The sequence below is a fragment of the Meyerozyma guilliermondii genome, genomic scaffold (genome assembly GCF_000149425.1).
Source record: "Meyerozyma guilliermondii ATCC 6260 scaffold_3 genomic scaffold, whole genome shotgun sequence".
NCBI lineage: Eukaryota > Fungi > Ascomycota > Pichiomycetes > Serinales > Debaryomycetaceae > Meyerozyma > Meyerozyma guilliermondii.
Window position 1 is genome coordinate 158006 of NW_001809798.1, and position 22044 is coordinate 180049.

A 22044-nucleotide genomic window follows, 5' to 3' on the forward strand; every position below is an offset into this window, starting at 1 on the left:
TCATGATATTTCACGTAAACTCCGCGAACCCCCGACGGCCATACATTAGTGTACTGCAGATAGTGCTGAATCTAGATGCTTACGATGCAACCGTTTCGTACATGCAGAATTCCGTGCGTTTAACTCACTGTGAAGAAGATGCGAGTCATTCCAATATTGACACCATTGTGAGTACTTAAGCATAGTTTCCTCCAACAATTACAATATCGTTTATCGTTTATCGAACCCGATTCAATGCTTCTCATCAGTTTGACAATCGTCTTGACCGCGGCTACTGCCATCTACGTCCCAAATTACTTTAAGCTTGTTCTTCCTCCATCGGAAAATAAGGCCCTGGTAGACTCAGATGGAAGAGTGCAACCACAGCCAGTATACCATCCTTACGAGCTGCAGTTTGTACCAACACCAAGATCTGCAGCTGCAGAAACTGCAAGCAGTGCAGAAACGGCTCCGACTGGTTCTGGCTCCACTAGCTCAAATTCAACCAGCTCGTCGATTTCCCCCACTTCTTCCACCTCCACTCATCATGGAGGTGCTCCAACAATAGGGATGTTTGCTGCTCCTTTTGCCGCTGGTTTGTTGCTACTTTAGACGAGATCAGCAGTTATGATTTTTTGAGCTGATCCAATTATTCAAAGATTATTGCAAGAATTTTTGATTACTATCAGAATGTCATAATCATATCTTCTGCTTCCATCTATTCATATCCACTATGCTGTTTATCTATTCATTTTCTTTCTCTTTTAGACTTTATATTCGCACAATAAATTGTTTCATTTTGCACCCGTTGAGCCTGCACATAACCGTCCTGGTCGCAATCCTGGTTTTCCTGCATGTGCCGGCCCCAGTTTTACTGCGCCTTTCTCACTATTTTTAGCACGGTCTAGGCCACCCCCCAACCTGATGTTGTGGTGACAGTATGCAGGTTTTCCGCATTTGTGTCGAAAACATACCCGAAAACTTCTTTTGTTTCATTCCACATTCGCTATGCAATTCAGAACTTTAGCTGCTATTGCCACCGGTTTGACTTGTGTTTCCGCCATTGGTGACCTCGCCTTCAACTTGGGTGTCAAGGACAACAGTGGTAACTGTAAATCCACTTCGGAATACGAAAGTGACTTCCAAAAATTGTCCCTGTATTCCAAGATTGTCAAAACTTATGCGGTTTCTGACTGTAACACTTTGCAAAACTTGGGTCCTGCTGCTGAAGACGCTGGTTTCCAGGTGATGTTTGGAATCTGGCCCAATGACGATGCTCATTTTGAGGCCGAGAAGGAGGCTTTGCAAACATACTTGCCAAAGATTTCTAAGAAAACCGCTTACGCTTTCTTGGTTGGTTCCGAGGCTTTGTACAGAGACGATTTGAGTGCCAGTGACTTGGCTTCCAAGATCAGCGAAATCAAGGACTTGTTGAGTGGTATCAAGGACAAGAACGGTGACTCGTACTCTGACGTTCAAGTTGGTACTGTCGACTCATGGAACGTTTTGGTGGACGGAAGCTCGCAACCTGCTATTAAGGCTGCTGACTTTGTCTACTCCAACGCTTTCTCGTACTGGCAGGGACAAACCACTCAGAACGCTTCCTATTCGTTCTTCGACGACATCATGCAGGCTTTGCAGGTGATCCAAACCACCAAGGGTTCTACCGACATTAACTTCTGGGTTGGTGAGACCGGATGGCCCACTCAAGGTACCAACTTTGAGTCTGCTGAGCCCTCATTGGAGAATGCCAAGAACTACTGGCAAAACGCCATTTGTGCCATGAGAGCTTGGGGTGTCAATGTTGCTGTTTTCGAGGCGTTCGATGAAGCATGGAAGCCCAACACCTCGGGTACCTCTGACGTCGAGAAGTACTGGGGAGTTTTCGACTCGAACAACTCTCTCAAGTACACCTTGAGCTGCGACTTTTAGTTGGTCAAAAGTTGAATTTATACCCTTTCTTACGTTTGTTTTGTCTTCGGACGGCCATTAAATCATCATGTTCATTAACTGTAGGCTATATAAGAAGGAGCGGTAGGAAAACCAAAGGAGAGATGCCTATTATGGCGGCATTATTAGAGGTTGACGAACTCAGATTTGAAATCGATGACGATGTCTGTGCTGCCAAAGATGTTTGGGGAGTTGAGGTGTGAGCAGCTGAAGTGGAATTATGGGTTGACTCATTGGCGGAGACGGTTGGAATGGACTTGGAAGTCACGACATATTTGGGGTAGATTTTAGTGGAAGAAGAAGAAGAAATTGTCGAAGACAATTTCGACGAAGACGATTTTTCACTTGAAAAGGTCGAACTGGACTCCGAACTCGAACTTGAAGAACTCAAACTTGATGAACTAGAACTTGAACTCGAAGTCGAACTAGAACTAGAACTAGAACTTGAAGAAGTAGAGCTTGTTGAACTCGATCTCGAGCTAGAACTTGTTTCCTCCTTTTCCACAGACTTTCCCAGCTGCAACGCTTTAAAGTCAGCATCAGCCTGGTTTTGTCTTCCATTTACTTTTCCATTTTCTGCCTCGATCGACTGCCAGGATCCAGATTGGTTTGAGTACACATATTTGTCACCCGTAGAGTAGTCGGTGACAATCAACGACTTGATATGCATGGAGTATGTAGGACCATAAGTGGTGGGTCCTCCGGCCCATTCGATGGTTCCCGGTTCATTAGAAGAGTCTCCTCCAGCCCAAATTCCTCCCATGATGTACATTGGGGTTTGTGGGTATCCCTGGGGATTATTGGGAAGCAAGGTCCTTACAACTTGACCGTCCAAACTCCAGGTTAATGAGCCCTTTGACCAGTCAATTGTATAGGTGTGAAAATTTTCCAAAGGATTTGGAGTCACAGTATGAAACTCGCCACGATCGTAAGTTTGCACATTTCCTTTGGAGAAGAAGTTGGACTGGAACTGGGTGTCGTCTCCTCCGAGCATTTCAATATCAATCTCGTCTAAATCGTCACTTTGAAGGTAGAAAGAAGACACTATACCCTGGCCCTCGGCCGCTTGCATCACCACTTCCACCTTTCCAAACATGATGTAAAAGCTGGATTTGAACGAGGGGTTATCGAACCGCTTCTTAATGCTAAGAGTGAGCCCATCACTTCCATAAGAAGCCTGAGCCTCGGATTTTATGATTGGAAAGTACTTGGAACTTTCGGCGAAATCTTCCTTTATGGATGTTGCCAACGCCACATTACCAGGACATCCTGTGGCCTTGAGCGGGTTACACGACGAAGCCGCCAACGTCGAGGTGGCAAATGCCAAAATACTGACAAGTTTCATCAACAAGATGTAGAAATCAGCGGCTGCAACTCTTTTTATAGCTGCTGCGGTCGTGCTGCATGATGCACCTTGCCCGCGCATAAAGACGCGAATCTATTTTTGGGGCATGCCAAGCGGGCCGTAGTGATGGGCTCACAATTGCCGTGGCCAGGGTAGGTAAAATCGATTTTGGCAGAGTGATGTACACGTATGACTGTAGCTCTTACAGCAACCCGGGTCTTTTTGGCTTGTTTTTGGTGGTTTTCCGGGGTGCTGGGCCATTGCCTGATCTGCCCGTCCGCCAGCCATCGCATGCAGGCGGATCACAGATATGCTGCAGAAGATAAGGCGGTCGATCTGAGGTATAGAACAGTAGAAGGAGGCTGCAACTTGGCTCAATAGCAGGTTTTGGTTTTGCGGTTGCAGAAAATACTGTCTGATTTGCAGCTAGCAAGGAACAATAGAACAATAGATCGTAAATATGCATGCAATGGGTGCAAAGATAGAAAGTGGAGAAGCAACTTTTATGTGAGAAAATACTAAAGAGCAAAAGCGAATAGAGTCTTAACAGTTTGGAGAAGGTATATCATGTTTATGAAATTTATGGCTTATTTTTTTGCAAAAGTTTGGAAAAATGCAATTCTACGACAAACCCTCAAGCTCACACAAAGTTCGAAATTTTTATCTGAATTTAATTTCCACTTCTACTCACTTTCAACCCTCTGTGTTGTTCCCCCATTCTTTTCTTCGTTCTCTTCTTCTCTTCTTTCTTTTCCTTTCTTCTTTTCTTTCTTCTTCTCTCTTCCACCTCCTGCACACACCACACTATTTCCACAATCTCACGGTTTTCAACAGATAAGATGAACTTGCTTGCAGCGCCCTCAGGGCCGCCAGACTTTTTCCAGCCCGATCCCGACGACGGAAACCACTTTTCCGGTGATAGAGGCGACCAAACTCTTGATAAGATCATGTTTGTGACGTTTTTTCTGTTTTTAGGTGTCGCCGCCTTGATGGTCATTCTTCGTGTGGCGGTGTATTTGGTCCGCAACCGGCAACGATTAAGCGAAGATGAGCTCATGCGCGAGGAGGAGAACCAGGCGTACCTCGAGCTTGGTTCCGAGGAACAAGAATTATATTTTCAATCCAAAGAGTACCTTTTGACGAATCCATATTTGCGAGGCGAGTTGGCCCTTTCTCAAAATTTGGCCATCCAGGAACGAGGAATCAAGGCGTGGGAGTTTATCAAAGATCCCATGCTCACCAATAACGATGTGATCGTCGTAAACAAGACAGAACTCAACTTTTTGAAGGATTTCGAGTGTTCGGTGCTGACAAACTTGCCCATGCCTCAAAAGAACGATGTTTATTATTTCGAGTGCAAGATGTACCATCTCCCAGAAGATGGCATTACGGTGTCTGTTGGTCTCGGAATAAAACCATACCCGTGGTTCAGGCTTCCAGGAAGACATTCATACACTGTAAGTTACGATTCCGACGGTCATCGGCGTCATGCCCAACCGTTTCCATTTACCGGCACCGCGCCACCATTCCCGCAATTTGCGGAGGGAGATGTCATTGGAGTAGGGTACCGAGTACGCAGCGGGACTGTGTTTTTCACTCGAAATGGTAAAAAGGTGAGCGAACTGAAGATCGGCGGTCATATTCGCAACTTCAAAATTCCAGATAAGGGACATTTGTACCCGATTATAGGCGCCAACAACATGTGCTCTGTGCATGTCAATTTGGGCCAGATGGGATTTGTTTTCATCGAGGGAAATGTCAAGAAATGGGGCTTTGCTCCTCTCGAAGGAAATGGTCCGGCACCTCCAGCCTACAATAAGTTTAACGCCGATATTCTTCTCGAGCGGTCTGAGATTGACGAGAGCGATATTTCGGATAGGGAAAGCGACTTTCCTCCAGATTTCTGGGAGGTGAATGACAACGATCAAGACAAATACAGTTACAATGCGTACGGAGAGGTCAATTCTACAGATGAAAGAATCACATTGGACAGCATACGAAACGAGCACGAGGACAATGAGACTGAAGAAGTCGATCCGCCATCGCCTCCTCCATCATATAGTGATGGAAACGAGGTTGAAGCGAATTCGCCAAGAGAGGAGCCAGAAACGGGTGCGGAAGCCACACAAGAAATCGCAGAAAGTACAGAAGCTGGGGAAACTACCGAAGCTAGAGAAGAAGACGAGACGACTGAGCACGAAACAGAAGCTACAGAGGACCACACAGAAGCTGAAAACGAATCAGAAGTGACCGCAGAACATTCAGAAGGCGCAGAAACCTCAGACACACACACGTCCACTTCTCCCAACCACTGAACCTCTCTGTTTCTCGTGTCTGCTTCCTAATAGACACATAGTTACATAAGATCCACACCTTCGTCTACTTTCCGACATGGTCCGAGTCGGCCACCTGATGTCAATACCCCACATTTCGCACGGCATTAGCGCCGCGAACCCATCGCCAACATAGACACTTATTTGTAGTAATGAAGTCATTCAACCTAAACACAAGAACAACAAACTAGACTGAACGGGGGAGTTACTCTCCATCTCGCTTCAATGCCTCTCTCTTCCAGAACAAGCCCACCCGTAACTTCGGACTTGTATGTCCTTCCCCGTGGGGTAATATTTGCGGCCCGCAGGCCCGGCGCAAAAACGCCGTGCAAAGTGAGAACTTTAAAGCTAGATAAGAGCGCGCAAAACCAATAGAATTGAAGAACCACTATCAGGAATACCAATTGGGCCATCTCTTAACTTTTGCCGTTTGCAGCCACAATGATTCAAAGATTCACTTGCGTCCCCGCCGAAGAATACGAGGCACTTGTCGTAACCAACGGTAGCGTCGACCAGGTAGAATCGAGTATATGCAAAATCAACGACCAATGTCATGATTTTACAAGGTGTACCATAGTGTATTTTGACAATTTGAGAGATCTTTTTACTCATTTGCAACATAATGAGAATACCACCTACCACGGAAAAGTTCTTTTCATGTTTTTCAATGGTCTTGAATACGTCCAAGAAATCCTTGGCGATCTCATTGACAACTACAATGACCGGTGGCAGCCACGGTCAATTCCCTACAACTATAGCTTGACCCTGATCGTCAAAGCTGGCACCGACGCACAAGGTGCGGCTGCAAGATCTGGCACTGCTGCAAGCTGCATGGAGCGTCTTGATAATGCATATTTCTACTTTGACAGCTCTGTGTGCAACCAAGGAGATGCTGTCGATACCCTGTTTCTTTCCATCGTGTGCATTGCTCAAGATATATTGAAAAAATCAGCATACCTCATAGGCAGAATCCGGGGCCTTTTTATAGATGACGCAAATCTCGCGGGAGAAAGGGTTTATCCACTTCACAGTTTGTTCCGGAACTTTCCCGCTATTGAGCGAGTCGAGCTCACCAGCGCTGCCTCAGTAGCATTTAATGATTTGGTATTATGAAGTTTGTATAGAACCCGAATAGGCAGGTTTTTCCGCATGTACGATAAGGCGCATCTACCTTCCACGAAATAAAGCTGTCAATTTTGCAGCACTTGCATCACTTTTTCTTTATGTTTTATTTGATTCCAATTACGTTTTTGCTAATATCTGCGGTTCTCTGGCATATATATACAAGAAAGACACCACGGCTGATCCTACAAGATGTAAAACCCATCGATAGCACTTTTGACTGGAAATGTACTCCACGAAAGATTCGACCATTTGTCGGAAAAAAAACTCACAATGTCACCATGGCTATTCAGAATATTGCCAAAGTGCCCGAGGACTGGCTTCTCCTTGAGAACACCTATCTCGATGCCACAAACCTCAGAAGAAAGTACTCGAAACAGTACGAAAACCACATCATGTTTGCTCACGATGATCCTAGAACTACCGCTGCAGTCCGGGAATTTTACGAATTGGCCATTGGGTTCATGTGCCAGAGGTATCCTCACTACTTTATGAAAAAGGGAAACATTGTCCACAATAGCATTAGACAGGAGAACATTCCCTTTCCAGGTGCTAACATAGAGCCCATACAATTGTTGAACATCTTGACATCGACTATAGAGGAAGATATTCTCATTATGCTCAAAGACGACCCACTGAACCCAGAAGAAGAGTACATACTCCGAGCCAATGTCACTGGATTTCCCGCCGGATTCGACCCTGCTCACAATTTCAACAAGCCAATTTCGTTCATTCACGATCCGGTGCCGCAATATAAGACGAAATTGAAGCTCTCTATGAAACGGTTTTTCAACAGGTTGGAGCCTACGGACCTTTGGATGAGGTACAATTGGTCCGTGCAAACCCACAAGTCACATTTTAACCTAAACTCGAATCATGCCTATGGAGAAAAAGTAGAACAACTTTCCATCAACGATATCGATTTTGATCAAGGTGCTTTTCTTCGATGTGAAAGACAGGTTTTGACCCGACTTCCAAAGCTGCGTGCAAATATAATGACAGTACGTACTTATTTGACCCCATTGAAACAGATAAAGGAGGAAGGACTTGGAAGAGAGATGTGCATTGGAATTGATGGTCTTCCAGAAGACCTTGCTTATTATAAACGAAGAGACGCATGGGGCAAAGCCGTTAAAGAGTACATGAGTTCATAGCATGAGTTCATATATTCAATATAGCCTTTTTACTCCTTCAAGGTAACATAGTTTGCAGGGAACAAACCCACCTCACCAGTAACTGAATGCTTGCCGCTCCACCAGTCCTCATCGACAAATTCAATCTCTACAATTAAGTCCCCTTCGTCGAACCCAATCTCGTTGTCCTCGTCTTTCTCGTACTTGTACTCGGCAATAGCGGTGGCTCCCTTTGTTTCCGGTTCTCCACCAGCATTTTCAGCGCCACCAGTTTCTTCAGCTCCACCATCTTGCCGTTTGACATATGTTGCGGGAAAGAGACCCACCTCTCCTGTCTTGGAATGCTTGCCCGACCACCACTCGGTGTCCACAAAATCGATCTCAACAATAAGGTCTCCTTCCTTGAAACCAAGCTCGTTATCTTCTTCTTTCTCGTAGTCGTACTCAGCCACGGCGGTAGCACCCTTTGCTGCTGCTGGAGCGGTCTCCGGTTCAGGTTGAGAACGAGAGGGCAACGATGGAGCAGCAGTTTCCCGCTGAGGAGGCGGAGGAAGGTTACGAGCTGGCAAAGATGTCTGCTCTTCAGGTTCTTCAGGTTCTTCCTCGGGCTCTGCCTGTTCTTCTTTATCAGGTTCATCTTCTTGTTGAACTGGAACATTTCTCACAGGTGGTGGAGGAAGGTTGCGAGCTGGAGCAGGAGGCAAGTTACGAGCAGGAGCCGGAGGCAAGCTACGGGCAGGAGCAGCCGGTGGTTCTTCGTCATGTTCGTCTTCTTCATGATCTTCGTGTGTCTCAGGTTCTTCCTCCTCTTCCTCTTCCTCCTCCTTCTTTGCTGACGGTTTATACAACTGAGGCTCTTCCACCGAGTCGTCAATTGAAGTCTTTGCAAAGCGATCCTCCAATTTAGTGGAATCTGGAGAAACAGACTTTTGTCCTCTTTTTTCAGCCCATATCTGGGCCGGTGTCTTGCCGCCTTCAACAGCAAAGTTTCTAGAAACACCTCCTACAATTTTATCATTCTTGTTGATAACGGGACTTCCAAACGTGGGCTTTGACCCAAAAGCAGGCGCACTGCCCTTCAGCTCTGTTGGGTTATAGCGAGAAGCCACAGAGTGACTAATTTTAGGCTTTGGTAAAGACGATAAACGACCATCCTCGTTGGCTTGATACGACTTCATACGCTCCGACAAAGGTTTTGAAGTGGCATCGTTGCCGGAATCAGACTCATTAATTGAAGACTTTTTGGGCTGCGAAGAAATGGTATCGGACTTTTGTTTGCGCAATTCGTTGATATCCACCTTGGTGGGTTTATAAGCCGAAGGAACCGAATCAAGCGGTTGAGTCTCAAAGTCACGCTCTTCAATTTCCTTAGCGTCTCCCCAGCCATCGTCGGCATCTTGTTTTGCAGCTGGTTTCGCTACAGCTGGTTTGGGCACAATTGGCTTTGGTCCAGAAGGTCCAGCTCCCACTGGTTTTCCGGTCGATTTGGGCACAAAGCTAGGCTTTGCAACACTGGGCTTTGCAACAGAAGGCTTTGCAGCCACCGGTTTGGGAGCAGAAACTGGCTTGGAGGAAGAACCAGTAGAGCCAGAGTAACCAGCACCAGCAGCCGCTCTAACACGAGCCATGAAATCGTCCACGTCCAAGTCGTCCTGGTCACGAGCAGTGATCTGGACATGATAACCACTCAAAACACGAGCAACTTCGGCAAAATTACTGGCAAATGATAACCGGGATTTGGTGGGTGCATTATCGGGACACCATCCAATCAACAAGTTTTTAAAAACGTCTGACCCGGGTACAGAAACACGCGCCAAGCCGAATTGAACCTGACCATCGGTGAAATTCTCGACAAAGTCGTCCAATGAGCCATCGCCAGTGGCTGATACTTCAACGGTCAGCAGCTTGTTTACTGAATATACCACATAAGAAGTTCCAGGAGTACCTCTCACTACCTTGTCGTAGGCTTCCTGGATGCTTCGAGATTGCGACGAGAGATCGAGTTTTTCCATGATGGTGCAATTGAGATATCTGGTCGCTATGGAGACTCGGTGGGGGGATTTATTGCTATTTATACCGACGCGCGCCTGCATACTTGGTCACAGGAGATGGACATTGAGGCGAAGAATAGGGGAGAGAAATGATACCAAAATTTGTCATTGTGAAGTAAATGATGAATTCTTCAGCTCTGGATGCGCCGGTCATTTATATTTTTTCTTTTCTGCAGCAGAGAGAGTCATGCAAAGCTTTGCAACCGGTCACTCTGCAGAGCCGGCAGTAGATAAAGTCAATGAGTCCTAATGGTTCAGTGACCAATGTGCCCCAATTTCCCAAGTGTTCCTTGCCCAATTCTTCAGTTTACGCCGTGTTTTCCTGAAATCGGCAAATCTGGTCCTCAAAAAAATAATTCACTCTACCTTAAATTAACTCTACCTCACTTCACCAATGCATACACCAAACACCACATCATCACATATCCCGCCAAATTGCCGAGGATTCCATCGACAAAGATCTCCTGGACCGGCTTGCGAAAGTAGGCACTGGGTCGTCCTTCACAGACAAATATATAGAACACGACGTTGGTCAATGTGAGCCCAGCGGTATACATTAAAAAGCCCCATATAGACTCAAGCGTCAACACACCGGCTCCCACACCAAGCACCAAGCTCATAACATCGTGGACGTGCTGGAGCTTCTTTTTGTTGATGTCCACATTGGGACCATAGATCACTTGTTCCATCGTGCGGTCGCACTCGTTAGCAGCGAAGTTAATCCAGATAGAGTGCAAGTGCACCGGTGCACCGGTGCTGGCGACTGCGCGGCGGCGATAGATTTTGCCATCCCCACAAGTATTTGCCTCCACATGGAAACCACCCAATTCACTATGGTGGACGATACCGCTCTGCAGACTACAAGCACAAATGCAAATTGCGGTAGGCTCAAAAGGTTTCTTTTTCGAACCCCTCAAGCCAGCAATTTTAAGTTCTCGTCAAACACTCGAACCGAGATTCGAAAACAGATCTTCCTATCTGTGTCCAACGAAGGCCAATTTCTCGACTATTTCTTCCCCAATACACCCCTTGAGCTGAAAGCAGAACCTCACTTGTCCCAAGAGCTCGCAAAGGTGGTGGATACAGAATATGAATGGCTCTTCTCCAAGTACTTCAAGAGCATGTTGCAACTTCGCGATCCAAAGCTAGATACCCACAACCACCATGCTTTTCATGCCAATGCGCCGTGTGCCCGTATATTTCGCAAGGGAGAACCGATATACAAGTGCTTGACGTGTGGGTTTGACGATACCTGTGCTCTTTGTTCTCATTGCTACCAGCCTGATTTTCACGAGGGTCACAAGGTCCATCTAACTATATGCCAGCGCGAGAACGGCGGTGTTTGTGACTGCGGTGATCCCGAAGCATGGGTGAAGGAGTTCTCTTGTCCCTATGCCGATGCTTCAGCACTTCCGCCCGTGAAAGAGATTCCTGACAAGTTGGCAGAGTCAATCTTGGCGACGCTTGAGACCCTCTTGGACTACATAATCGACGTCATGTGCCATTCCAGCTTTGAGTACGACCCAGAAGAAGATTTCATACAGAGCACAGAAACCTTTCGGCTCGATCCATCTCACTATGCATTTCTTTCCGACGCCAATATCCATGACTTCAACCCTGACAAATACTACTTGATGGCCCACAATGACCAGGTTCGTCACTATAGAGATGCAATGGAGCGAATACACCTCACAAGTAAGAAAACCCCTCAATTTGCTCGCATGGTGACCGACAGAGTACAAACCTATGGCAAAGCCAAAGTTATTAGCTCCAGTAACATATCCATATTGAAGGAGCGACAAAAGATGTTGAGCTCAACCGGCCTTGCCACGTCAATACGGTCAGCTAGGGACGTTTTCAGGGAAGATATGTGCGACGAAATCTTGATTTGGTTGAATGATTTCACCGAATGTGACTTGTTTAAAACAAATAATAGAGTCAAAGACTTGTTTTGCCGAGCGTTTTGCGGTCGCTGGAAATGCGGCATTCCCCAATTTGCTAATGATACCGATCTCGAGCTAGATGCTACGGCTTTGGGGAATGAATATACCGTCGGCAACCTTGATTCCAGGTTAATGATTCCCAAGGTTCCATCCCTTAATACTTCAACTAATCCTACAAAGGCTCACTGGTCGTTCCAACCGTCACCATGGAATCTAGACGAGCAAATATCCATTCAATGTGATTACAACCTTAATACTGACGACTATGACCCATCTCGCAGCCATCGAGGATCACGACTCCAGTACCTTTTATACTTAGACATAAGGTTCTGGAAATCGATCCGTACCATGCTTCATGACATGTATTCCAATGCATTAATCACAAATCTACACTACAAAAATATCGTCTGCTGTCAATACGTGGACATTTATCCTGCTATTGCGGATATGTACTTGACCATTGATAGGGAACCAGAGATCAATATAATGTGCACCCTCGCCACTCAATTGTTTACTTGTCCCACAAACTCAACTTCCATTGTTCAACACGGAGATGTGTCGCGAATTTTTGCAGCAATCTTTGGTTTCCTTACAGTTGAGCATATAATATCTCCGCTGGACGTTGATCTTTCACGTGAAGTGTCCCTCAAGAGCTTGAAGAATAGGAGATGGGGTCAGATTTTCTTCGATATTGGGTATATTTTGAGTCGAAGTAAGGATTCAAAAACGATTCTTACAAGCGACATCGTACCAATGGCATGCGATATACTTGCTTTATTTCAGGGCACTCCTGTCATGAAACGTGAGAGCAAAGTTCATGTTGAGTATGAAAGCCCTGATTATTCTGCGTTCTTCTTTGCCATTGTTGTCATCTACCAGTTTGCAGAATACATTGCCCATTGCTTAAACAATTTGACCGAATTAGAAGCAGAACGAAGGAAATGGATATTTGAAAATGTTTTGTCATACGTGATAAGGTTTCTTATAAAAATTGAAACTGGACTATATCCGCATTCGAGCCAAAAATTGGTTGACGTGAAGATCACCAGAGACAAATTTGTACCAGAAGTATCGACTGATGGATTTGTTTTGCAAAACTATCGTATCGATAAAGAAAAAGTTAGTTTCCTTCACCCTTTGCATTCCTTCCTTTCTTGGTTGATAGAACTTTCTCGCTTCGAAAACCCTGAAGAGCTTCAAAGAATTATCAGACTGGCTCTTGACTCAATTCCTTCTGGACTGGCACATCCAGGGTATAAGCAGTATCTCACTAGTTTATTTGAGTACCCATTGCGAACTATTGTTTTGATGTCACAAATCAAGGCGGGTTTGTGGGTCAGAAACGGATTTAGTGTGAGAACCCAGCTACAACTTTATTCAAATTCAGGACTCAGAGAAACCGGGTATCTTAGAGACTTGTTTTTGACGCAAGTATTTGTAAGTTCAACCTCCCCAGATTTGTCTTGCAATTTGATACTAAACCGTTGGCTATTTGACGACCATTGGAGTATCACACAAGTGCAAGACCAAGATGAAGACGATGAATTTCCATATGAGCCGAAAATACTCCCTTATATGCTTGAAGAATGTGTGGGTTTCCTCATTAACGTTCAAACGGAGACCCTTTATCTTCGTGGACTTCGCGGTGAAGAAGTTACTAATATTCGACTTCAAAATGAAATCATCCACAATTTGTGCTTTTCACCTATAAGCTACACAAAACTATGTTCACAAATTCCTGACCACGTAACCTCAGAAAAGCGCTTTGACTTGGTTCTTGATGAGCTTTCAAACTTCACACCTCCAATACAAAGCAATGACACCGGCGTATACAAGCTCAAAGAGAAGTATATGAATTGTGTGAATCCTTACTATTTCAACTATTCTGCCAACACCAGAGATGATGCCATGAAGTTTGTAAAAGATCGGATTCACAAGAAGACTGGCAAACCCAAGTCAGAAGTTGTTATTGAACCACAAAAGTGCGGTGAGTGCTTGGGAACCTATCAGTATATTGGAAATTTTGCTGCTTCAGCACAGTTTTCCAAGTTCCTAGTCAAAATTCTTCATTATGTGACAAATGAAGAACCCAACAAGAACGAGAGTCTAATAGAAAGCACTCTTCATCTCATCCATATATGCTCCATGGAACATCTCATAAATACCGAATCTTACGGAGGGTTTTATATCCATGCAGCAAAGAAGCACGATGAATATGACTCTTCTGTTATACTGGCAATGTATAATCTTTTGTGCATGGAGAACGCAAAGAGATTTCACTGCAAAATCAGAAGAATATTTCAAATAATGCACGAGAAATGTGGAAAGTTGGTGGGCGATTTACTGAGTCAAATTATTCTGTTCAACGAATCCATTCTCGTTATGAATGAAAATGACTCTTATATTGAGAACGAGTACGAGACGAAGAAGAAAATGGCGAAAGAAAGGCAACGCAAACTTATGGAAAAATTCAAGAAGCAGCAATCGCTGTTCTTGAAGAATCATGAAGGTGAAGGATCGGCGTCAAGTGACATGGAAATGGAGGACCTTGACACGGAACAGGGCTGGAAGTTTCCTGAGCCTCACTGTTTGTTGTGTCAAAATGCGCTGGAAGACGCTGGCCCATTCGGAATCATAACCTATATTACGAAGTCTTCAGAGTTTAGGGAAGTACCATTTAATGATCCCTACTGGTTCTTTAAATCATTTTCGGACAGTGAAAACTTGAACGAAAATGAAACAGGAAACTCAAATTTGTTTTCAAGGAAGTGGGTAGACTTTATGAATCAAATCAAACAGGATCATGTTATTGGTCCCGGATTCACCAAAGGGGCCGTGGACAGCAAGCTCGTTTCCACCAGCTGTGGACACGGAATGCATTTCCAGTGTTATCTCAACTACATTGCTTCTAACAACAACAAACAAAATCAAATAACAAGAAATGCCCCAGAGACTGTCGAACACAAGGAATTTCTTTGCCCTTTATGCAAAGCAATCAATAACATGTTCTTCCCAATCCTTTGGACACCCAATAGGAGAAGCTTCGCGGATTTTGTGAAACCTTCAGAATACGTACAATTTGGTTCGTTACATGATAGAGTTCCCTGGACATTCTCGCCGTTCGACATGTTGGAAAAAGTTGGGTACGAGCAAAGTTGGTTTAATTCTTTTTGCGAGCTAGCTCGTCGGGATATCAGCGACATCAACTCATTAACCGAAGAAGCAAAGACAATTATCGCGAGCAACGGAACAACAGTGACACCTGAACAACAACAATTTAGAGCATTATTGTCCAATATGTTTCAGGTTCTATCGCTTCTTACATTTCCTCATATTTTCAAGGCAGACTCCACGATAATGTTGGTGAATAGTATCAAGTCCACTGAAATCAGCTTGCGAGGTACGCAAGCACCCAATGGTTTGGTTTTTTCTCAACTATCAAATAACTCTTTGATCAACTTGCGGACGTTGAATGAGTTCCGCAATACCAGTTTGCTCATGAAAACACAAAACTGGATTCATAGTCCAAAGCCCAGAAACGACGCATACGTGAAGGTTCTCGCGCAGTTGCTTTTGCTCTCATCGCTGAAAGTGAATAATGCTATCTTAGAGAAGGATTTCTTTGAGCTCCTTGTTAGTGTTGTTCCGCTTCGTTCGACCGAATTTTCATTCAATACCTTGTTGAGAACGTGCTATTTCTGCCATATCATTCAATGTTTCAACTTATTAGTAATTGAAGTTGTGTCCAAAAATTTCTACATGACTCTGGGGATCTCAATTTTGGATATTCCCGTCATCCACGATATTTCGGAAGAGACTGCTTTAAGGGTTCTTTCACTATACGAAAAGGTTAAGCTCAACCATACAGAGTTAACGGGATCGAATTCGAGCATAGAGGAAAATCCCCTTTTTGGCAAGGTTTTGTACTCTATGCTCATCAAGTCAGTGACCCCCTTTTTACGCCAATCAGCTATCTATGCGTTTGTGTATTGTTCCGACATCGATAACATAAATGTGTCAGAAGACATCAAGATTGAAGCAGAAATGCTCACTTCAGTTTTGCAAATTGATAGCATTGATTTGCTTTTGCGCAAAATGAACGGAGAAATTGACTCATTTGAACTGGATAGATTCATGAAGTTCTTGTCATACATCAAGAACACTTCTCCTGCTCTTGAAACTGTCAACCTCAAAAAGTCATTAGAGTATCCAGGAGTTGTTCTGTTGGCAGACCTACCTGAACGTCTAGACCATTTTTTCACAAAGTACTACTATCTGGACAAGTATGATAATCCTCATATGACAATAGAGGACCCAGCAGTCTGCTTATTCTGTGGAGACGTGGTGGATGCTCAAAAGCCGGCTGTAGGTTGCAAAGAAGGTCAGTGTACTACTCATTTCTTAAAAGAATGCGCCAACAACTTTGGTATTTTTTTGCTTCCAAAGGAGCGTTGCTTATTACTATTGCATAAAAATGGAGGCTCATTCCACACTGCTCCATTCCTTGATCTGCATGGTGAACTTCCTGCCGAAAGCAAACGCAGTAAGACCCTTTATTTAATGAAGCCACGATACAATGATTTCATTCGAAACGTCTGGTTACTGCATAACATTCCAAACTACATTGCCAGAAGGATCGATAGTGTTGTCGATGCCGGAGGATGGGATACATTGTAGCTCTATATTGTCAATACTATACCTTAATATCACACCGTATGCTAAATAATAACTCATATGAGGTCAATTCATTTGTCGTTTACTCAAACAGGAATGAACCCACGTCTAAAACCCTGGCCGGGTTCAAGCGTTTCTAATGTCTCGAAATTCAATTCATTCTCGCTAAGAGTTCTTGTGACATAGCCATAGAGTCCCAGATTGAGCCAAAGCTTGTTCAAATGACGATACCGTAAATGGTTGAGCTTAGCTTTACCGCGCATGAGGACCTTTTTGATTTCACCATGAGTGGTAAGATATGGAGCAGGCAATCCATATCCGACAGGAACTTTACCAATTCGAGTAGAAATTCGCAAAAAATTGAGTCGAGGCTGGAAATAAACCGCATGTCGACAACAATCCTTTGCATGCATTTGCTGACTTTCTGTTCCCACGTCAGTGCCACAGACTAGGCATATTAAGGTATCTTGCTCTCTGGTGCCGTCACTTTCGTGAGATGTAATACTGCTGAAATCTTCAGGAAGGTTGATGAGCTTTATCACACCAGGGTATTCAAGAGTCAAAATGCCATCATCTAAGTGTCGGGGAATCTTGGCACAGATGATATTATCGTAGATTCTCAACTCAAAAAAACCGTTCTCCGACCTTTCTACCAATGTCTTTAAGAGCTCGTGGAGTCGAGGAACTCCTAACATATCACAAAGGACATCTGAGTTATCGGGGTGCTCCAGCAATATAAGCTGCTCTTTCAACGACTCGGTCGCTTGCAGTGAAACTAATGATGAAGTCGCGGCATCGTACCGGGATGTCAAGATATCAAAGAACACAATCACCTGCCGTAAGTATGGTAGCACAAGTCTCTCTATTGCATAGAAAATGCTGGAAACAAATTGATTGTCCTTCAAGTCTAAGTGGGGTAGACTAGCAGTGTCACATAGTCCATGAAGAAGATTTCTAACATTGTTGATACTGCCTTCATCCAACTCTCTGTTGAAGGCTGGAACTTTGAATTTTCCTTCCAAAATACGCTGTACTAGAGAATACACTGTTATACCGACAGTCTTAGTGAAACCAAGCTTCGAAAGGGCTTGAAAGGACTCATTCGTTTGAAAGAATAATCTCACAGTTTCATTGAAAGAACAATCCGCCATTGTATCAGAGTCCAAAGGATCAAAGGCGTTCTTAGAAGCTTCAGGGCTGTGGTTCCTGATCGTCCCTAAATACACCCTACTCTGTATCAACGATCTGATCAAAAGTTTTGCCAGCTGCGGAACCAATTCTAGGAAGTCTGTGTATGAGCAGCTTCCTTCTATACGAGAAGTGATTTCATGCATTCGAATTGTATCACCAATGACATCACTCAACTTGCTTAGCGAGTTCCTGTCAAAAGCACTATTGCGACTGGTGTCAAAACGAAGATTATGCAGTGACTTGATACGAGCCATCAAGCCTTCCTCTAGTGGTCTTAGCGTTTCGTTATCAGGCTGGAAATATTCTGAAAGCATCAATGCGGCCAGAAGTGCCTTCACTTTTTCTTGCGAATCAGACTCCAATATTTCATTGTAGCTCAGAGTTAAAGGAGCATCACTCATAACATTTTCTGGCACAGTAGCATTTTGAGGAGTGATATATGTTGGAAGGAAAGTGTTTTGGTAACTTTGGCATAAAGGACAGTTGATATGAAGGGAGCGATTGGCTGAGCGCTTGAAACACCTATAGTGCATACCATGACCGCATGTTGAAAAAACAAGCCTGTATTCCTTGCGATTATTCAAAGAAGTTGTATTCTTTGGATAGGTATAGCCATAACCATACGATGACAGAGTTGCGTTGATAATGTCATCAAAGTTTGCAAATGCGTCCACAACCAAGGGTCCTTTTTCGGGAAGCTTCCAGAAAACGGAGGATTCAGTATTACTGGCCAATATTCCAAATACATCCGAAGAACTTTCTGGCTCGCCACATAGTATACAAGTTCTAGCCTGCTCGACGCTGCCACCTTCTACCTGCAACTGGTCCTCTTTGAAATCACTTTTTTGCAAGAATTGTTGTCTTTGTTTTGCAAATTTCTTCATCACCTTCGCCTTCCTCTTCTCGGCCAAACTTCTCTTCTTGGAATTGTCAAACTTGATAAGCTCATTCTTATGCTCCATATACTTAGACATGTACTCTTCACCAAAGCAATCGATGAGAGAGTCCATGACCCGACTGTCGCGGGCCAAAAACAATCCTAATAAGTGGTCTGCCTTTTTCCTTACATGAGGAGACATTGAGGAGTTTACCAAGGTCATGAGCAAGTCGCCAATTGGAATCGAAACAAAGGAACTGTTCAAATACTCTGGGCCGTTCAAATACTCGTCATCACGAATAACCGCATGTAACAAGTGAAGTACAGGCATGATGTAGAATTCCTCTGAAGAGTCAATAGAAGCCCTCATGAACTTGTAAATCAATTTTGCAAAATCGGTCGTTTTGGCAAACCGGGCAATTCGGCTATCAACAAACGAGTTTCCGCTTGGCTTGTTATTAGGCATCAAAATCACATCAGCTTCTTTGATTCCCTTTGATTTCGAAATCTGTTTGGCAAGAGCATCGGAAACATCTTGGAATTTGGATCCGTCCATAAGAATGCTCATAGGATCAAGGTTTTCATACATGCTTTCCCTGAGCTTGTATCTGCCTGAGTCAGTGAGGCCGGTTGGCGGTTGATATTCTGCACACTCGTCCAAGATATCATCAAAATTGTCATGTTCACTTGCATCTGGAGAGACTTCTGACTTCAAGTATGAATATGTTTTGGGTCCATCACACAATTCGTAACAAATCTCTTGTCGAGTCTGATAAAGAAACCATTCTTCATATGTGAACGTCAAAAAGCGGCTTCGGTCGATGATCAAATTATACAAGAAAATGATGAATTTTTCTCCAATGGCACTAAATCTCTCCTCGTAAATTGTTTCTTCGTGGCTCACCTTATTGACGTACCAGTCCAAAAGCTCCCATCTATCCAAGAAATTGTACAAAGTTGCTCGAGGATCATCTAACATAGCTGCGACCTGATTTAAATGAAAATCACGATGGTAAGTTGAGTCACTAATGCCTGAATTCGAATAAGCGGAACCTTGGCGTGCAACAGAAAATCCATTTCTGATCCAGAACCCAATGTTAATCTGTGCTGCTAAAACGATACTTCGCAACGAAATATCGGAAATATTCACGAACGGAGTCCTGATGTTATTTAGGAGAGACTCAAAGTTTTCAAATCCATGGCGCTGAAGCATATATGACAAAAGCGAGTTTATCGGATTTATGAAAGACACTGGCTCTTTGCTAACAACGAAATCGGGGATACCAGGTGCATTTTTCTTGACCTGTCTCAAATAGCAAAAAGTCAATTATCAATTTGGTGGCATCTTGAGCCACCTTTATGTCAGTTTCTGCAGATGCAAGCGTTTGAACGATATCGAGAACAGGAGTCGAATAAAGACGATGAACGATGTAATCCATTTGTTCAATTTCAACATGATCACCGTACTTGCGTTCTAATGCCCAATAACCCTGAAAATTTCGAAGAAACATCAACAAGATCACGGTATTTTTGTGTGTGAAGAAGCTATGAAGACTGGATTTCACTGATTTGTCAATAATATGACGAATATCGTCAATTCCTCTTTGAATAGCGAGGACAATGGATCGATATGTATGTGGCTTATCATTGGTGATATCAACTAAATTGGGGTACCCTGAATCATAGTTCCATATTGCAGAATGTTCTTCAATCAAGCGTGCCACTGGGCCCATGATAATACCGAGTTGGTCCTTTTGGAGAATGTACAGCACTGTTGCAGGGCAGGTCAATAATTGGGCCGATATATGTGACATACTGTTCAATTCTTCTTCCCTGTCGGACAAACACATTGTGGTAATTAGTTGAGGATACAATTCAATGTATTGGTCGCTGAATGCTCTCTTGGATGGAATGTCCACAATCAAGTGTGATACGAGGAACATTCCAAGCTGTCGCCTAACCTTTGTCGAAAACCGAATTTCAAATGCTAAGAAGAACTGAAGCCGAGAGCTCAGAATTCTGTCGAGTTTTGGCGATTTGGTCAAAACTAGATGAGCCGGTTTGTATAGCTGAGAAAGGTTATCATAGGGAGATACCTCACACAAGCCGGCATTTACGAATTTTCCATCGTAGAGTAGTCCATTTTCGAAGCAACGTCTTTTATCGTCAATAGACAAACCTTTGATGAACTCAGCAGGTACAACTTTGGAGAGCTGGTGGTTGGGCTGCAACAAGAGTTCTGCAATAATCTTGCTACTCAAAGAGCTGAGAAGAGTATTGCCCTCTGCCAAACTCTGGAGCCAGGCAAAGACGATTTCCACCATCGACTCTTTCATGTAATCGCGAGCGCTGCAAATTGTCGCAACCAAGCCATTGAGTTGTGCATTTCTAAGAGGCACCAAAAGCTCAGAGTACGAAGACTTCTCTAGTATGACCGCTTTTCCCTGTTCGCTGATGACTTGTGTGAGCGCCTGGGCCCTTGGTTTGGCCAACTTGGAGGCAGCGAGAATGGCTTGTAATGCCTGATCGACAGTGTGGTTTTCATCATTCCACAACACCAAGTACCATAGATTCGACGAGTTTGTGTCTACCGCACCCCCGTAGCGGCCGCTGGGCAAAGAGGAGTAGTTTGAGAGTCTCAACGACGTGAGCGGGCTTCCGGGAGTGTCTATGTGATCATGAATGAAAGGAAGGGTTTGAATGGAGAAGTTCGTAACGTCAAGGATGTAATCTAAGCAGATTTGGATTGTCAACCGTAAACTCTGCTCGAAATCTGGAGGGATATTTTCCAATTCCAGTGAATCCGTCTGGCATTTGCAATTTAATGGCACCACAAATGCTTCTGGGTCACCGCAATCGCACATTCCAGATGAAATGCCACGCGAGTAGTATGAGAATACACTATGATCCTGGTGGTCACTGGGGTTGAAACAGTCTACACAAAGCACACATGTTTCATCGTACGAGCAATCTTGGCACTGGAATACAGGGTCTCCTTTCTTGAAAGTTCGAGCACATGCTCTGCCCTTTGGGTGGGTATATTTTTCTGGGGACTTTACGGTATAGAAGGGACGACGGTCATGCAATGAAAGAGGAAATTCATAATTATCGAGTTCATCTATCTGATCTTGGATTATTAATGGGAACAAGTGACGAAGATATTTGCCCTCTGCTGTGGCAGCGTAGTATAAAGCTTTGAAGAGGCATTGTTCAAGGGCATCGTTATCGGTATAGCCCAACTTTGAAGGTAGCGAAACGAGAAATCGCCGGAGATCGTCAGGATCCATGTTTTAAGTTGGGTGATCTAGAAAGAGTCGCAAATCGCAGACGGGGTTTGCAGTTCGGGTAGCGCAGCCCCTGCAGGAATCGAGCCCGGATTTCGAGCGATTAGAATGTTCCGCAGTTCGCACTCACGCTACTTAGTTCTTGACTTGATCTCGCATTAC

General features: G+C 44.2%; 9 protein-coding genes across 9 annotated transcripts; 5 read left to right on the forward strand and 4 right to left on the reverse strand. All coding sequences in view use genetic code 12, as the record gives it.

Moving 5' to 3' along the window:
• Positions 1–987: 987 nt before the first annotated feature.
• Positions 988–1911, forward strand: BGL2 (glucan 1,3-beta-glucosidase; the record flags this gene model as incomplete). The annotated part of the gene is made up of 1 exon (XM_001484607.1): positions 988–1911. One exon carries the CDS (start codon positions 988–990, stop codon positions 1909–1911), a length of 924 nt encoding a protein of 307 aa, XP_001484657.2.
• An 85-nt stretch (positions 1912–1996) lies between these two features.
• On the reverse strand, positions 1997–3355 carry CRH11 (transglycosylase; the record flags this gene model as incomplete). Its single annotated transcript, XM_001484608.1, has 1 exon — positions 1997–3355. The coding sequence occupies one exon, from the start codon at positions 3353–3355 to the stop codon at positions 1997–1999; it is 1359 nt and encodes a 452-aa protein (XP_001484658.2).
• Positions 3356–4113: 758 nt separating this feature from the next.
• On the forward strand, positions 4114–5589 carry PGUG_02388 (uncharacterized protein; the record flags this gene model as incomplete). Its single annotated transcript, XM_001484609.1, has 1 exon — positions 4114–5589. One exon carries the CDS (start codon positions 4114–4116, stop codon positions 5587–5589), a length of 1476 nt encoding a protein of 491 aa, XP_001484659.2.
• A 459-nt stretch (positions 5590–6048) lies between these two features.
• PGUG_02389 (uncharacterized protein) lies at positions 6049–6720 on the forward strand (the record flags this gene model as incomplete). Its single annotated transcript, XM_001484610.1, has 1 exon — positions 6049–6720. The coding sequence occupies one exon, from the start codon at positions 6049–6051 to the stop codon at positions 6718–6720; it is 672 nt and encodes a 223-aa protein (XP_001484660.2).
• A 110-nt stretch (positions 6721–6830) lies between these two features.
• PGUG_02390 (uncharacterized protein) lies at positions 6831–7883 on the forward strand (the record flags this gene model as incomplete). Its single annotated transcript, XM_001484611.1, has 1 exon — positions 6831–7883. One exon carries the CDS (start codon positions 6831–6833, stop codon positions 7881–7883), a length of 1053 nt encoding a protein of 350 aa, XP_001484661.2.
• A 29-nt stretch (positions 7884–7912) lies between these two features.
• ABP1 (Abp1p) lies at positions 7913–9955 on the reverse strand (the record flags this gene model as incomplete). The annotated part of the gene is made up of 1 exon (XM_001484612.1): positions 7913–9955. One exon carries the CDS (start codon positions 9953–9955, stop codon positions 7913–7915), a length of 2043 nt encoding a protein of 680 aa, XP_001484662.2.
• Positions 9956–10725: 770 nt separating this feature from the next.
• Positions 10726–16533, forward strand: PGUG_02392 (putative ubiquitin-protein ligase; the record flags this gene model as incomplete). The annotated part of the gene is made up of 1 exon (XM_001484613.1): positions 10726–16533. The coding sequence occupies one exon, from the start codon at positions 10726–10728 to the stop codon at positions 16531–16533; it is 5808 nt and encodes a 1935-aa protein (XP_001484663.2).
• An 83-nt stretch (positions 16534–16616) lies between these two features.
• On the reverse strand, positions 16617–19811 carry PGUG_02393 (uncharacterized protein; the record flags this gene model as incomplete). Its single annotated transcript, XM_001484614.1, has 1 exon — positions 16617–19811. The coding sequence occupies one exon, from the start codon at positions 19809–19811 to the stop codon at positions 16617–16619; it is 3195 nt and encodes a 1064-aa protein (XP_001484664.2).
• Positions 19812–19860: 49 nt separating this feature from the next.
• On the reverse strand, positions 19861–21885 carry PGUG_02394 (uncharacterized protein; the record flags this gene model as incomplete). The annotated part of the gene is made up of 1 exon (XM_001484615.1): positions 19861–21885. The coding sequence occupies one exon, from the start codon at positions 21883–21885 to the stop codon at positions 19861–19863; it is 2025 nt and encodes a 674-aa protein (XP_001484665.2).
• Positions 21886–22044: the final 159 nt, after the last annotated feature.